Source organism: Dermacentor andersoni, chromosome 4 (assembly GCF_023375885.2).
Source record: "Dermacentor andersoni chromosome 4, qqDerAnde1_hic_scaffold, whole genome shotgun sequence".
Taxonomy (NCBI): domain Eukaryota; kingdom Metazoa; phylum Arthropoda; class Arachnida; order Ixodida; family Ixodidae; genus Dermacentor; species Dermacentor andersoni.
The window spans coordinates 125,361,148-125,379,337 of NC_092817.1; the positions used below are offsets into that span (position 1 = coordinate 125,361,148).

General features: G+C 43.8%; 1 protein-coding gene across 2 annotated transcripts in view; it reads right to left on the minus strand.

Moving 5' to 3' along the window:
• Positions 1-556: 556 nt before the first annotated feature.
• Positions 557-18,190, minus strand: part of Fip1 (Factor interacting with poly(A) polymerase 1) — a 28,549-nt gene continuing 10,915 nt past the window's right edge. The window contains exons 3-5 of one of the 2 annotated variants that reach the window (XM_072287914.1): positions 15,455-15,799; positions 7,441-7,635; positions 557-3,398 (exon numbers count right to left, since the gene is read on the minus strand). In XM_072287914.1, the coding sequence (XP_072144015.1) occupies positions 2,940-3,398; positions 7,441-7,635; positions 15,455-15,799 (999 nt within the window). In that variant the 3' untranslated portion in view covers positions 557-2,939. Of the gene's footprint in view, positions 3,399-7,440; positions 7,762-15,454; positions 15,800-18,190 lie in introns of both variants that reach the window. The other variant, XM_050184723.3, reaches the window with a different exon arrangement.

Sequence of the window (18,190 nt, forward strand, 5' to 3'; positions counted from 1 at the left end):
TATGGCAAATGACAATACATGAAAAATGATGGGCGGAAGCAGGTTGCTTTAATGCTTTGTGAATGTGGCCAGCTGTTGTGTGTGGTTTTACCGCATCACATCGAAGTTTTCACATGCTCCTCACCTTCTTGTAAGCTCTCGAACTGACACACACACAGCTACAAACTAGTCACATAATCATAATAAGTTTATTTTACATATAGTACATATGCCCCAATGCAATGGACAGCCATGTGTGCCTTATGCCAGCCTGTGGTCCACCAGAGATACAAGCTACCACAAAGGGAATGAGTTGCGCTCTACAACAGGGCCAGTATTCTCCCCAACGAATTTCTTTGTTGGAGTAAGATTGCTTAAAGCACGATTTGTATGATGAACAATTTGTTCCTGGCTTGACTTTCAAGTACGATCTGAACTTTACTTTTGTTGATGTGACACTTGCCTGCTGCTGCCGTTTGATTCATGCTGCAAAGCAACTTTATGAACCACTACTGAAAGTTGCGTGAATCACTGCCTCATTCGACAGGCAAGGAATAAGCACACAGCTACAAACTAGTCACATAATCATAATAAGTTTATTTTCTCACCTCAAGGAAAACAAGCTCAGCAGGGAATGAGTCTGAAATTAACAGTTGGGTGATTGATGAAATGTGACATGTGAGGCCGGTATGGGAAGCCAATGGCAAAGAACTCTGCAAATTGGCTAAACACTGATGACACTCTTATCAGCACAGATGGGCATGGAGAGGCATGGGCATGAGCAACCTGACGCACTGAACTGCCAACAGGCGTTAACGTATGCTTTTTTCAAAACTGACTAACACACCTATTATTTTGAACATGCATGGCTGATGTACGCCCAGAAATATAATTTTTAAAAAGATGAGTTTTCTTTTTTCCAGTGCATGAAACCATTCGAATTGTACAGTACAATGACATACGTGACACACTTTGGAAAGCTTGTGTGAAAATGACAGCGAACTATGGCTTGGCTTTCAACTTGACATTAATGCTATTCCTGTAGGCAAAATTGGCGGCAGCTCACACACAGCCTAGATGTGTGCGAGCACAACTGCCCCACTAAAAGGTACTGAAAGCCAATTACTGCCACGTGAATAAACATGGAAACACAGTTTGACCTTCGTACTGGACATGTGCGTGAGGGCCAATAACAATGCTAAAATGTGCGACCTGTACAACAGAAGTGCCAAAAGAGACAGAAACAGAAGTATATCAGTCACTCCACAGAATCGTCATGAAGCTTTCATATGCATATGCATGGCAAAACTAATTTCTAGCTTGTGCAGAAATCTGGACTTTTGTTCAACATCCTTGTGTGCACAAGGTAGCTATGCACAAATTTCTATGGTTACAACTCAAACTAATTAAGCACAAAAGATTTTTTCTTTTTTTGAAAATTGAAATCAAGACATAATGCAGAAAAAATTTTGGTACCTAGGACATTAACTTGATAGCAAGCACTTCAAGCATACACTTAAACAAGCTGTTAATATTTCCCATGAAGTTCAATAAACAAAAAATACCAAAGGCTGCTTTTCAAAGTTATCACCATGAATACCATAAGAAAAAATGTGCAATGGCACAAGGGGCTTCTGGCAGACATCATCTGGGCTGCATAGCACAGGAGTTGAAGAACGTCTGCAGGTAAACATGAATTCCTGGCATGCTAAGCCAAAATTAAAGAAAGGAAAGGAAATAATTACTAAACAGGAATTTTTAGAAATGCAGTGAAAGTTTCATGGAATTCTTCAATTAAGTGAACAATGTGGTTCATTTTAATGCTTAACCAAAACTAATCAAACAGCAGGCACTGTACACATTGAGTGGTGAGCACCTCAAAGACATGCAACCACATCCAAGTTCTTGACAAGCCTGACACAGCCAGAGACACTGCAATGACCTTCCAGAATACAGCTGTCAGCTCCGTACATAGTGAAACGAATTTGATGACCAATGCAAAGCCAGAGGTAGGAAAAATATACGCCTGCAAATATGTCTTAGCATAGGCTACTATTATCCCTCTTCGATGTCTTATAGTTCCACCACCATTGCTGATGCTGTCCCTAGCAAATGCTAACAGTGCATGTATGCATCAAGGTAAAGGGAGCTCGCATAAAACATAGCAGCTGCAACCAATTTGACGATCCAATGAGCCTGCCATTAGGGCCTTAATCTGATTAACTTATTTCAAACTTATTCCTGGCAGTGCTGAAGAAGCTGTGAATGAGACTCCGTAGCAGCCACAACATTTCATGCAAGTTTCCTAGAGCAAGCACATGTGAAGCTGGCAACCAGGTAGGGCAGTAACAGCTGTGGAAGCAAATCGCACACTAACACATCACTGGCACCCATGCCTCGTCTTCGTTACTTCGTGCTAGGCACAGTGCTTCTACTGCATTTTAAGCAGACTGCTGTACTGCAAGACTCTCCAGCATCTCTGGACATGGTCTCCTCCAAGCATGTCTGAATGTTTCACCTGCTGCTCCCAGACACTATTCAGCCAAAACTGTACACTTTCACCGTCCGGCGCAGGATGTCAGTCGGCCTTCGACTCATCGCCGGCTGCCTCAGGCGCGCCCCCAGCCTCGCCAGAAGGCGCCTCAGCCTCTTCGACAGGTGGGCGCTCCTTCTTGGATCGCTTGTGCTTATGCTTGGACGAGCGCCGCTCTTCCTCCTCTTCATCGTCCCCACCCCGGTGGTGGCGGCGGCGCCTCTCTGACCGATGCCTCTCTCGCTCCTCCTTGTCACCGCGGTGCTCGCGGTGCCGCCGCTCGTAGCGTGACGACGACGATGTCTCCTCGTACTCGTCCTCAGCGCCTCCTCCTCGTTCTCTCCGGTCCCGCTCCCGGTCCCTGTCGCGTTCTCGCTCCCTCTCGCGGTAGTACTCGCGGTAGCGTCGTGACTCACGCCGCTCCTCATCATCGTATTCCCGGCGCGACGAGGGCCGCTCGCGGTCCCGTTCGCGCTCCCCGCTCGCTACGGTCTCCACGCTCGCTGCCATGGCCGCGCTCACTGCGTTCCCGGCCCGACCAAGAGCCGCCACCACCACTGCCTCCACCGTCGTCCCCGTACGACTGGCCATACCCGCTGGCACCGTTGTAGTAGGACGATCGGCCATCTTCTCCATACGATGAGCTGCGATCTCCACCGGGGCCGCCTCCGCCGGCGCTTCCCGGCAGCGGCGGCGGTGGGTGTGTGAACCGCGGAGGTGGGAAAGCACCCGTCTCGTAGCCTGGTGGCGGTACGCCTGGGATCATGCCAGGGATGGGCGGGGGCACGCTGAGCCCGTCTAGGCCCATGCCCATGTAGCCCGGCGGCGGCATGTGCGTCGGCGGCAGGGTGATGCCGCCCATCGGCTGCTCCCCGGCGCCAATCACCTGCGAGCCGGTCAGGGCCTGTCAATGTTGGTGACAGGCCAATGCATGCTGCACCACGCGCACAACACCTGGGGACAAAAGCGAACCAATCACAGGTGCCAAGAATAGGCCTAACTTCTCAGCAGTCCAGCCTGCATTTAGGTGTGCAGCCATTGCATTGCAGCTCTCGATTCTCATCTGTGTGCCTAGGCACGACTAACGTTCAGCAGTTTTTTTTTTTTTTTTTATCTCAGGACACCCCTGGCCTACAGCTTTTGCCCCCAAGGTATGGCAGCTTCCTGCTTGATCCACAATCCAGAGAATGCTGGCAGGTTCAATAGAGGAAAAATGAAACAACCATCAGAAGGTGTAACCACACAGACAACAGAAGAGAACAAGGCATTACTGTGCAGGTATGGTGCTGAGGGAGTCTGGGTGGAACATGGGTGGGTACAAAGATAGAATGGTGAATGTGGGAACAGAACAATACAGACAGGCAACAAAAAGAAATTGTAAGCCAAGTACCTGAAAACTACAATGACCATAAAGAAGGCTAGCAGAACGTAATATACTATGCTCAATGAAAAAGGAGGCCTGAATCATTAAGCATACAAGTTCTAAAGCATGAATAATTTACATCAGTCATGATAGAGTAATTAAATGATATGGAGAGCTCAAAGAATTTTCACAGACACAGATGATGGGTCAGCCATACAACAGAAACCACTGAAAAGAGTTAACCTGTTCACAGAAAAGTGAACTTGGATTATAGCACTTGCTTACCACATGGTTAAGGCAAAGGATACATAACCGTCATGATTGAGTAAGCAGCAACTATGCTGTAATGAATAAAATAATTACACCTTATGTTTCCTGCTGGCAGCTTCCAAGCAAGAAGTTAAAAATGCTCTCTGCAAGCCCAAAGCCTTTGAGATGAATGAGCCATAGCCACCTATACTCTTTCCTGCCCACCCATCATCGCAAGGAGCGCAGGCTGTCATGTCAGAAATGCCAGCCCAGAATATAGCAGATGGTGCTATAGTGCAGCACCGGCTAGGGCTGGCCTTCTTTTTTGTGCAGCTTCTATTGCTTTACTGAATCCAAGTGCAAAGTAACACCTACATTGGCACGAACAAACATTATGTCACAAATTCCATGTGCCGCAAAAAAATACTATGTGCACGAGAAACAAACAAGCATAAGAGATTGTTCTCATTTATCCTCAGATGCTTCCTTGCACATTTACAGATTGAAGCTATGTTACACACTAGCCTAGCAAAAAAGCAATACGATGCTTGAAAAATGCAGCACAAACCCAAATATTTCCATCTTTTGCGGCTAAAGCATCTGTAAAAACATTTTGGCAATGTCTTTCTTACCCGTTACCTGCAGGGCAAATTTAGTTAGCAGAGGGCGGAAAAACTTAGGATCATCTCAAACAACTTCTTGTGATGATTGGGGCCTGAATACTTGAAGACTTCAAGCTGTCGAAGCACTTAAGCACCGTTTTTGCTCAAGTGCTGATCAAGTTCATGATCAAATGACACTGATCGAATGACAAGAATAACTAGCAGTCTGAACTTTCAAGATGCGGAACATAGTTCATGATGTTTCCACTACGTGTTGAACTGTGGCCGTATTAATCCTGTGAGTGTCGGTGACAATGCACAGAATGAGAAAGCCGACCGATTTATTTTTTTTCAGCATGTGGCGCATGACGAATTTGCTATCACAGACTCATCCATTCTTTTTCTGGGAATAATATGCCAATAGTCAATTTCGCAGATGAAAGCACCTTTTCGCTTTATGTACAGCAGTGACTGCTTTAAACTCGCGTTACCCTTTATCCTCAGTGGCTGCTTTGCTCAGACAAACATGTTTAGTACACTTACAGACGTGCACAAGCTACCACTGCGCCTTTTCTGCATGCCGGCCCCTGCTTGCAGACACTTTCATAATGCCCCTAGCGAGGGTGCTGTCAGGCCAGAATGAGTAAAATGCGAGGAGGCTCAATGGCACAGAAAGTATACAAGAGGCTATGAATGAGCATAGTGGATGTTGAGATAAAAGTTATTGTTGCTGCCATTGCATGTCTCTCCAGTGCTTAAAATCTCTGCAGATTCCGTTATTTGTCTTTATATGCAATTGACACAGGCCCGAAACCAACAGGGGTCAGAAAAGAAAAATGATGTGCAAGGAAATACAGCGAAGAAAAACCGAACTTAAAGGTTTTCACAAATCAGTGAACTTTATTCTTGAAAGCATACAAGTCATTACGTTACAAACCAAGTATAGACAAGTGAGCACAATAAAAGACAGGCATTGTCCTCATACCTTTCCAGTGCTATTTTAAGCTTGCAGTTGTCAATTGCATGAAGGCGCAATAAAGTGCACAAAGTGCTACAAATACACATGGGACAATATAGACTTGTGTAGTGATAAACATTAGCAAATATAAATTAATGTCCTACCATGCTTTTGACTATTAATATCAAGGGGAATAAGCCTACACTCTATCTACGACAAGGAACGGAAAATGGCTAACTGCCCAAGTACATAGCCATTAAATGAGGAAGTGAAGGTAAAAGAAGTGTCATAGCAAAAAATCAACACAAAGCAGACATGACAAGCAGAAAAATAAAAGTTAAAAATACTAAATACAAGCCTCACATAAATAGTGAAAATTAAATTTCTTTTAATGTCCCCCTCGCCGCCAGCACAGGAATCATCAAAGTTCTTTAGGTTTATAAGACGGAATGTGCCCTGGACAACAAACTACCTTTACTGCCACCCTTCAAAGAGCAATAGTCAAGCACATTGTGCAATAACTGGACAGCGCTTAAAGAAGAAACTGACTCCAACTCATGCATGTGTTTGCCTTAAATAGAAAACTATTTCTTTAATATACACATCCTATGATGCATGTGTTCTTCTGCACTGCTAAGCGGGACACCGTCATCTGCAAACTGCAGTTTGCTGAGATATCCCACATAGTCTTTACACCAAATTCTTTCAAAAATGTCTAGCATCTTCAATGATTCTTGCAGGCATGCAGTGAACACCCCTGAAGAAATTGCATCTTTTTGCCTGGCACCTTCCACAAACATCATTTTTCTGCTCTCCAGCAATGCTGTAGCTAGGAAAACATATTGTTGTGTGCTCGTGTCATGTGGCAGACAGAAAAGCGATAGAACTTAAAATATGAGAACTGCTTGGCAGGTGAACTACTTGCCATAAAAGATTGAGTGATTGATCTTGTTTAATGTTGGAGCACAATGTAGTGTAGGATTATCGATTAATTTTGACCACCTAGAGTTCTTTAATGTGTGCCCAAGGCATGGCATGTTGCACTTGTTGAAACGAGATTCGCAGATGATTTTTCAGCTCTAAAAAACATACTATCCTTTAGTTTAAAAGTTCACTGTCCTGCTGCCATTTTGGAATACTCATTGTGGCAAAGATTGCCGAGCAATTCTGAAGAGTGCCAGCCAAGAGCACAGTGCGCAACGTATGGGAATAGGTAAATGAGCATGTTAACGTCTCTACATAGTACTCTCAAAACTGTGCCATTCTTTGATGCTACCTCCATATTCTTTACTCTCTCCACTTTCTCTGAACTTCACGAAATATGAATGCAAACGAAAGCCAGAAAAAGTGATTACACATGGTCCGAACTCTTGTTGCCAATGCTACGGTGAGCATAACTTCAAACATACAACTGATTTCAATTCAGGGCTCTATGTGCTTGGGCCATTAGCAGCGTTCCAGTATCGCCCACTAGTCGGTGATATAGTAGCTAATTTACATACAGCAACACTTGTGTGCACATCGTTCACATTGCGCAAATGTGTATATTTGTAAAGCTGTGCTCAAAGAGAAGGAAACTTGGTTGTGCACAAGTCCAGCATTTTCAATAAGGTGGTACACATCTACTGGGACTAACGTGGCCAACAGGGAGCTGGAGAAATGGACAGAAGTAGAGAAGTGTGGAGAGGACAGGATGGGACGCAAAGTTTCTGTAAGAGAAGAGACGTGAGGAAGGGGCAAGAGGAGAGCAGCGCACCTGAATGACCCCTTCCTTGGCGGCGCCCGGTCGCCGGCTTGGCAAGGACGGGGCGCCGCCGCCAATGACGTCGATGCTGCCGGACATCTTGCGCCCCGGTGGGGGGCCCGCCTTCTTGGAGCCCAGCAGGGGTGGGGGGACGCCTATGCCCACGCCTGTGTACTTGCTGTTCTCGTTTACCGGTGGGATGGGCACCTGCGGCAGCAGAGGTTCAGGAGGAAGGGGCCCTTGCTGCTGCTGCCTCTGCTGCTGCCAGGCCAGTGGGGCATCGCCCAAAAACACATGTGCTTGGGGCACTTCGTTCCTCCCCGTCCGCCATTCCTAGGGGCCACATTCTCCGTCAAACACTTCCGGGGGATGCTGGCATATTTCACAAATGCCCCTCGACTTGGAAACTTTTCTCCACTGCCCTGTCTAACAGAGGGCAGTACGGCCTCTCAACTAAAGCAGTCACTAACCTATAACCATAGCTCCTTGATTTCTGCTTGAGAAATGGCCCTTCACTTTAGCACCAACACGTAGACAGCAGAACTGCCTAGCTGCAAACTGACAACTCAAGAATTGATATGAAGTGCTGCTGAACCTGTGTGAAGTGCAATACTGCCCTCCATTCAGCATAGCTGAGGAGCTTCAAGTCAAGGGGCATTTGTGAATATGATGGCACGTCACTTTTGGGGTAGGCCAATTGGATGAATCAGCACAAGCAGACATGCAAGCAAAACTTGCCGGTCCACATGTTTCCTGCGAAGGGTGCTTCCACATCGCTTAGCCGTCAATATTATCAAGAGGGGGCGGGCTGATGGGTACATCATGACATCAATGCTCAGTGCTATTCACTACAGTTGTGTAGTGCTCCGGGTTTGAAATTGCATGAAACTAATTGCCAGAACTGGTCAAATGAGAATGCAGCCCCTATCTAATGCCTGAAGGTGTGCATCAGTTTTGAATGTATAATGAATTAATTCAGTTTTTTCCTGCCCACTATCACAGAGCTGCAGTGTGTTTCTAAGGTGGATGCCAGCTTAACTATCCACTTTCCTGCATAGGCAGCACAATAATCCAATGATGTACAGTACTCTGTTACAAATTATAACAAAAAAGTAAACAAGTCAGCAGGCATTTGTGCTGTTTCAATGACAGAATTTTGAAAACACTCAAATTTTCAGTTGTCGGTACAGTCTTCTACAAATATCTATCCTCGCAACACTATGCAGCGCTGGTCACATGAGGCACACACAGCAATGACAGGGAAATGTATATTAATTCGCTAAATAGGATATGTCTCAAGCAGTGTCTAATCAAATTATACCCCTGTCAAGCGGGCAAGTTAAGTGCACTTACGGCGAGTGCACTCGGTTTTTAAGTGCACTTTCCCAAACCTTAACGTCGCAGCGGAGTGTACTCTCAGATGAGTGCACTCAAGTCGGAGTACTATCACGGAACGCACTTTCCTGGCCGAGTGCGTAGACTCGCCGCCAACGGTTTGAAGGAGTGCCTAGCCTCGCCACCAACGCTTTCAACGACGCAAAATGTAATGCATAGAAAAAGGACACAAAAGTTCATTTCAGTTATTGAACAGCTTTTAACAATATAATTTGTGTTTAGCGAGAAGCGAAACAGCACAATAAAGAAATGAATTTATCATGTACGCAACTAACGGTGCCAGAATGATGCGGCACTGCGGCGCCGCCATGTTCATTCAGTTCATGTTTATTTTGGTGTGAAAGCGTGCTGACCACGCCGGTCGTGCTTTGAGCCGTGTGCGTGGCATTTTGCAGTGTAGCTAAATATCGAACTCGCCGTCTTTGCTCATATATACTCGCTCATATTCTGTTCTAGCAGGATCAACTGCCGCACGCCGCCGTGTTGTTTTGGATTGGCTAGGCATTCGTCTTGGCCAGCATTGACTTGCAACACACTTATAATAAAAACATCTTCGTTTTTTTGTTGAGAAAAATAGATGAAGTTTGTTTTTATATATAATTCTACTTAAAACAATCGCTTTTTAGCAGCTTTCTCTTGCTAATTTACATGTTTAAAAACGCGCTCTTAGTCTGTCGCCATTTTTTTTTTACTGCGAGTGCACTCTGTTTTCCCGTTAAGAAGCGCGTTGCCTAAAGTGTGACTCAAGGTCCCAAAGTGCACTCCCCGTAAGTGCACTTAACTTGCCCGCTTGACAGGGGTATTAGTCAACACGTGCCAATCAATGTTGCTTCAGCATTGCCAAAGAATGACATGATTCATGCATGCACTGAAGTACATGTACTATTTGACATAGACATATGATGCATGCACTCTTTGTGAGTAACAGAAATGGCATTCTTTTATAATAGTCACTTTCTGGCCATGCTTAATTATTTGCTAGTAGAGACAAAAACCTCACAAACTCTATTAGCATTACACAAAAGGGAGCAGCAACTGCTTACACACAAGAAATGTGACTGTCACGCACAATCAGCCCTAGCAGGACAGTTACAGTCAAACTGAAAAAGCCAGAGAGTGCTTTGCGTCCTGAATGTGGACACATGTGGCTATGTAATGCTTACAAGCAACCACTTCACATTACTACCATTTAACCTTATGCTGCCAGTATTTCCCGTATTCAACAACAAAAAAAAAAAACAATTGTGCCTACACATAGCACATACTGGTTAATGAGTGTTGATCCTACCAGTTGATCCTACCAGTTGATCCTACCAGACAATTGAATGCAATGTTGGTTGCAGTAAGTGCACATTGAATCACCAGGTGTCACTTTAGTGGCAGGCAATATGTGGAAAAGCAAAGTATCCTTCAGAATTGATGGCCACAAAGAATGGTACGATAATGGCTACTTATAGGTACACCATATGCCGAATAACAGGTGAGAAGCTTCCAAGGAAACCAATATTCCATAAATAGAAAGAAGAAAGCAGGTTAGAAGGTCTCCAGGAATAAATAAGAGGACCTAACGTAGCTTCAACGACACCATCAGTGTCGACAGCAACAGAAAGCAGATCTAAAGTGCACTGCAGGCTTCGATTTTTGCAGGCATGAAATCATTAGGCATGTAATAATTTTACAAAGTAATAAAGGTAGCACTTCATTCCACTATGACATAGCTGAAGAAAGCATGCTAATGTCATTGAATGATACCGTCCGACTATCTACAAGTAGCACTAATGCCAAGTGACATCATTACGTGACATGGATACGAACCATTTCGTGCATACATTCACCGCAGGAACAATCTTCACAGTACAGTGTTAGCAATGTCATATGACTATGTGTCATGCACAGCAAACAAAGTAACATAGGCAAGCACAGTCAAGGCCACTACTCCATCATCAGAACATGCTACCGGAGACAACGTGCATCAAGCGCCTCCCCAAGCACAAAGGCACTGCGGCAAAGCCATAAGGCTTCAAAAAACAGAAGCAGCAAACGGTTAACACTTATACTAACAGCATACACTGCAAGGTTTAGTACATATACTATCTCTCCAATTTTTGTTTTTCTGTCACAGAGAAACAACTCTGTAGCATGCACTGCACATTCAAGACAGCAGTGCTTCTAACAGCTGAGTTGATAGTGCCACTGTATTCAAAATTTATAAACCCAAGAAATAAATGGGCCTTAAAACAATGTAGGAAAACTTAGCGGCTAGCTTTCAGCTAAGTATCAGAATATAGTATTGCCTTAGCAACCTTACCAAATACAGAAAAATGCCTATCTTGTAAGTGCCTTAAAAGGCAGCAGCCACAGCTCTAGATGGAACAAGAACTACAAGTGGCAGTTGAAAATTACACAAGGTAGAGTGGTAAAAATGTTTCTCTTACTTTTGCTGTGAAAAAAGTGAAGCTATGGTTTTGCTCTACCAACAATGGGAAGCCAGCAGCAAGGACATTGACGAAAAAAGAGGAAGTTTGTCTGTCAATGCACACCGAAGTAGCAGAACTGGCATCAGAAAAGGATGAGAGTGGAAGGCAACTACAAACAAGCATTTCAATCTTGAAGGTTATTTGGTCACAAGAAAAAAAAAAATAGAGAAATGTCCCACACAGCACATGGCTCTAAAACAAGTAGGGAGGGGAAATGTGCGACAGAAATGACACAGAAAGGCTTTCACAGCCCTGGACAGCACGCACACACATATAGACACATGCAGGTGCAGGAGGGGCAAAGTGGGTTAGCTAGTGAAAGAACACGGAAAGTGAAGAAACTGAGCGTTAAGCAGATCAAACAACAGCATAAAATCAACAATATGGGCGCAAGCAGTTACTACATACTACAACAAACATGTACAGGCAATATTATTTGCAATTAGACAGCTGATCCTGAGCCTGTAAAATATACCTTTACCACAAGGCAACAGCCAGACATTGTTCCAGACTACATGGCAAAGTTCTCAGCAGGTGTTACGCTTACCAAGCGATTAAAGGGAGTTTAAATTGAACTTAACTGTGGGATTCAACGCCCTGAAGTTACACAGCGGACTATTAGGGACGCTATGGGGGGGGGGCAAGCTCTGGATTATTTTGACCATCTGGAGTATATCTCGTACACAAGCATTTTCGCATTCCGAACACCTCGGCCAGAAATCGAGCCTGGGACGGTGCATTCGGCAGCAGAACGCGACAGCCACCGAACCACCACGGCAAGTTAAAGGGACTTCAAGGCAAACATTGCATCACTCTAGATTGTTATATCGCTCGAATAGAACCTCTGAAAAATTTTCTTTATTTCTTTCTGTGCCAACAGATTGCTTAGTTACAGTTCGGATCACAACTGAAGAGGCTGCACAACCTTTTCCCAACTCCAGCTAGCCACAAGAAACATGGCGTCTCACAAGCAGCTGCACCTGTGATCTCTACAGTTACGATCTGCTGGGCTCTACTGCCTGCTTTGGGTCAGGAGCCCGCAGAGAGAGGGCACCACAATCCCGAAAGAAGTGCCTATAGAGCCGTATCAAGATCAGTGAATTTGTCAATGTCTGAGAGGAGGGAAATCGCCCAAACTGCACCTTCTATCATGATGAAATGCAATTAAATTTGCTTTATATTACCGACTACTGGCTTCATTTGACAAGTTGTTGCAGGGATCAATTATCCAACCAGTTTTACTTTTCTAAAGTGTAGGCACCTGCCCTTTCAAGTTAACATCATCTTCCCACTTAAGCACCTTCGGCTCCCTGCAACAGCAGTGCATTTGCTGTTCCATCACATGAACCTGCCAATTTAGTTCGACCTATTGTATTCCATTAATGTCCCTTTTATTCAAATAAATGTACCTGCTCCTATGGCTTTATCTTATATTATCTATTTTCGTCTTCTGTAATGCCCCCATTCCCCTCTCCAAATCAAAACTTCCAGGTCTTTCAGATTTAAACTACAGTGGCTCTAAGCAGAAGCGAGCTTACTTTCATTCCTGCTATAGACAAGAGTGTGCTTTGACTCTGAGCGGCAGCAAATTTGTAGATACAGCCTTTGCCGAAAGTATACAGGTCACTGTGCACCTTGACGACATATGCTGTTCGGCTTTGTGGTGTGGTTCCTGTGGCGCTCCTGAAAGTCAAGACCTGTGGACCGTGAGCATGAGAGTTCTTTTCACTCAGCCAGAATGTTGGAACTGGCGGCATGACACAGGAACTTAACTCTTAACCCTCTCCGTGCCAACTTCTTTTTCCAAAACCCACCCAAATTTCCTGATTTTCTTTATGACTGATTCATTGCAAAAAGCTTTTATTACTGCAATATCAGCAGCTCATATCCTTCTCCGTTCTTTTTTACTGTCTATTATTTACTTGTGTTCTGGCTTGCAGATAGGCAAGACCACAGAAACAGTCCATATGTGGTTCGATATTACTTGGAACGCAAGTCAAGCCTGCTTGTGTATCCTCCATGTAACACATTATTGCTGGCATGACACGGAAAGAAAATAGCGGAGGCACTGGCAGAAAAGTGTTTTTGGCGAGCAGCGTCCACACGAGAAGGGTCGCCAGAGGCTCTCAATCTTCCTCACAATTGTCATTACTAAGTTGAAGCTCCAAACATGAGTCATTAGTTTTCTAGGTCTAATAGTTTACTTGCGATAAAGAAACATTAAAGAACATCATGGTTACGACATTAAAATAAGCAACCATAATCGCTGTAACCACCTCATTCCGACACAACATTTTTAAAACTCAGAGGAGCCAGATTTCCACAGTTGTTTCCACCGACTGAGCCCTAAAAAAGTTCGTTTTCTGGAAAGCTGGTGTGTGTAGCATTCACATCGAAATGATAAAGTGACTGCCACTCATCCGTGGCATGCAGTAGACGAAAGGAAATCTCTGGATGAGTGGGACTTGCCACTGGCATATTTTTAAGAAAACGCCTGAATGCTGTGGGGACGCTCGACTCTCACACGTCCTTTGATGTTGTTTTCCCCGCATTGCTCTCACATCTCCTGTAACCTGGCTCCGCCACATAGATAAGTGCTGCTGGCGGTTGGTGTAGTTGCAGAATAGTACAGTAGATGGCATGAGTGTTGTGCTGCTAACGCCACTTAATGGTGAGGTTACTCGAGCGCAAAAGAGAGTAGCCTGTCTCTCTTTGGCTTGGGTTCCGCAGAGCACGCAGACGTTTCGCGTGCCAGCTGGCATTCACCGCGGGACCGCACTGCGGAAGGCTTCGTAGCAGGACGCTGGGATGGACAAATACGATCATTCGAACACTCCAATGTTTGTGTGACTGTACACGCGAATGATTAGGTGTCGGTGTCCAGCATGGGGGCAAACATATTCTCTCTGTCACAGCGAGTCGGACTTCACTGATTTGTCGCACACCCATCAGCATATTCCATTGGTAGTAATTTGGCTAGCTGGCATTGGTGTAGGAAAGGTGCGATAAATGCCTTTGTGATCGTTTGCACTACTGTTGTTGTAGTTCTCTTGTACCAAGAGCATGTTAGAGACCCCACAACAAGTAAGACTTGTCGTTGGCACAGAAAGGGTTAAACAGCCTGTGGTCAGCCTGGTGGTCTAAGGCCGTGTACTTTGGCATAAAGTGTGCATTACTGCCTATCATATAAGGCTGTTTATTGAACAACTTAAGATCTTAAGATCTTTTTCCTCACAACACTACTACTGTCCCAAGTGCCGCAGTAAGAGGTCACCTGATGCCAAATGTTTATTTACACCCTTGACTACAGTAAATTCCTACTTGACACTGACCTCATGAGCGTACAATAACACAGATGGTTAAGACATGCTACAAGTGCACAACAGCAGAACATTATGCAAAATGTTAAGGTAATGTTAGTAGCAAAAGCAGAACAAAAGCAGACAGTGTAACAAGCAAATCTATCAGTCTCATGCTGGAAGCATTTAGTGGTAGCGTAGGCTTACTTGTTTTAATATATGATAGTAATAATACAATTAAATAACTTGTTTTACTCCTATACACACCTTATTTTTACAAGAAATTACAATACAAAAGGACATCAGAACTGAAGATCTGCTTGATTTTCTTGAGCAAACAAAATTAAGAAAAAATTAATCAGAACAGCATGGAAAATATGCAGAGATAAGCACAGAACGCACACGACGAGTGCTAACTATTTTGTAAAAAAAAGATTACATTTAATTTGTTGATGATGCCCTTGTATTAATGGCTTTCTTTTTTCCTACTTTTGCATGAAGAACCCTTAGTGTAGTGCTCATCTTGCGCACTTATGTGCCTGGTCCTCATCTTTTCTGCACTTCGCTTCTCGTTCTTAATTAACTATGAACCAACTAGCTTGAGAAAATGTTTCGCTTGGCCAAGTGACAATTTATCTAGCGTCCTGGAACGATCACTTGCAGTTCCAACCTGGGCCCCACATGGTCAGAGCCTTAATAGTTCTTAAAGAGAAAGAAAACATACTTTGGATTCAGCTAGCTCTTGCCAGCCTATGCAGAACTATCGGTAAATAGCATGAAAATGGGACACAGCGTGCCAGCCGCTGCTCTACAAACTGCCACAGAGACAGCAGAGGTACACCAATGCAAACATACCTTGATAGGCACATTGTTGTCTGATCGAAGCTTACGCTGCCGGTCGCAATAGATCTTCCATGTATCTTCATTGAAGCCGTAGTTGAAGTAGTCAGTGATATCAGCACCTGGCTTGCGCCACGGTTTGTCCTCTAGGGACTCTATGTTGAACTCGTAAATGGATGTCCCATTGATGAGCGCCACTTCATCTACGTCAAGGCCCTTGGTTTTGCCTACCCCCGGAACCCCCGAGCCAGGACCCAGGTTGCTGGTGAACGGGGGCCCCCGCTTGATGTTCAGGTTCACTGTCTGGGTTGGTCCCGGGTAGGTGCTGTAAGGGGGGGCCTTGATGTCTCTTATCGTCACCTGCAGGGGCAAGAATGTGCTCAACAGATGCTGAGCTTCAACTGCAAACACGGCCAATATGTAGGTCTCAAAAGGCAGGGGACAGCTCACATCACAGATAGCCCTCTCCTTCTGACAACGCAATGAATTTTGCAAGAATACTGGATGCGCTCGTACAACCTGTACTACCACATCTACCCATGCAATGCCTGCTCTTTAGCAGGCACTGCACTCTCCGTATGAAAAAAAAAAAAAAAAAAAGTTGCACCAGAAGGCATTCGAGTACACATGCTGGTGGAGCAGACTGTGTTCACCAGTCGCAACAATTCAAATAAGAAAAACTAAAGAACGAAAATTTTTGCTAATCGGGAATTCGTTATGGTTGCGCATTACATGTGGTAGTCGAAGTGCAGTGTTCAGTGTCATTAAATAGGAACCTAAACTTGTCAAACTTCCAAAAAATGACTAAATAAATGATAATTTGTATTCATAAAGAAAATGAATTAATAAAGCAAGAAATTCACCTGGTACAAATGTAAATACAGCAGGTCTCCCTGTGCAAGTTGCAGTACTTGTATAGTCTTTGCAGCATGGGTGTTCAAATAAACTAAAATTTTTAATCAAACAAAAATATGACTAGTATTGCTAAACATTATACTAAAATGCCAAATCAAATTTTGAATATTTTTTCACCTTGAGGAATAATATTTCTCACTGATAACTTCCTGGCACGTGATTCAAAGTTAGAAATACTGGATGGCATATCAGATCATAAAATAGTTTACTGTGTAGTGCCGATAAATGACAGTATATACTAACGCCCACTCGTGTGGAAGAAACATTTCCAGATTTTAGTAAAGCTGATGATGTCACAATTCTTGACTTGCTGTTCTATGAATTCCCATTGTTTCAAGAAATAGCCTCCGACTCCACTGTTAACATTAAAATGTGGCATAGGTTTAAAGAAATTACCCTTTATTGCTTGCAAAACCACATTCCGTCCAAAAAAGACCAGAAAGACGAATCTATGGATCACACATGACATTATATGTGCCAAAAAGAATGGTGAAGCACATGAGAAAATTCTTAAAGAACAAACCAAATATTTGTAGCAGACAGAGCCTGAGCGCAGGCATAACTGATATAAAATTTAAAATAAAGGCAACTGAGTCTATTATTTCACGAGAACCTTACCAAAATTCATAAAAAGCTCCCCCCAAAAATTTTGGCAATATATGAATCGCACAGTCTGAAAAACAGTCCAAGAAATGCATGAAGAAAGTGCTCATTCTGGAAACACACTAAATAGCTACTTTCAATCAATTTTCACCATTGATAAAGAAAAGCAACCTACACAGAAATCAGGGAGGAAAACTAGATCAAGGTGCCATTAGTTGTTTCAGAAGCGGGAGTCCTTATCTACTTTTGAACTTGAATTAAAAAAAAAAAAAGATCCGGACCAGATAACACACCTAATGTGTTTTTAAAGAGACATGCCAAGTGAATATCAAAATACCTGTGCTTGCCTCTAACCGATCACTGTCGTTGCGCACCATCCCAAAAGATTGGAAAATAGCAAAAATAATTCCTATATACATAAGTCCAGAAATAAGAACGAACCTTCCAATTATAGACCAATCTCAATCATTTGTACAGTTGGTAAACTGCTTGAACACATAATTCTAAAACATATAACGAATCACCTTGAAGAAGGAGGAGTAATAAACTTTATTTTAGTACAGCAGATTTATGAGACCTAGGCCTCTCTACCTAGATGACAGCCTCCAACGCTTGGGGCCTGGTGGCATCTTTGGCCTGCTGGATTGCCTTAAATTGGTGTTCTGGTGCACAGCTGAGCAACCAGGTCTCCCACTGCTTATGTGTTTTATTTTGTGTGGGTGTCTGAGAACAAGCCCAAACCATATGTTGTAGGTCCTCCCTTCCTCGACAGAATCCCAATCTATATGTTTGGAGGTCGAGGTAGTAGCGGTGGTAGACCACGGGATTCAGATATGTATCTGTTTGTAAGAGGCGCCATGCCATCGTTGCCATCTACTTAACGAGGAGCGTACTGGAGGGAAATGAGCCCTTCCCAATTTATAGTGTTTGGTGATCTCACTAAAGAATACAAAATTTTATCTCCTTTTCAACACAGTTTCCATCAGGGCATGCCTACAGTAACCCAACTTATCGAATGGGTCCATGATGTCTCTTCAAGGATCGATCATCAAAAACAATCTCATTCTGCTGGATTTTTCTAAAGCTTTTGATAGTGTGTAACATAACAAACTTATCCTGAAACTTCAATTCACCCTGAGCAAGAAACAAATTCCTGAGGGGATCACTAACTTCCTCAAAGACAGATTGCAATTCGTAGAATTCAATCAAGTGAAATTTTTAGCCGCACCGTTG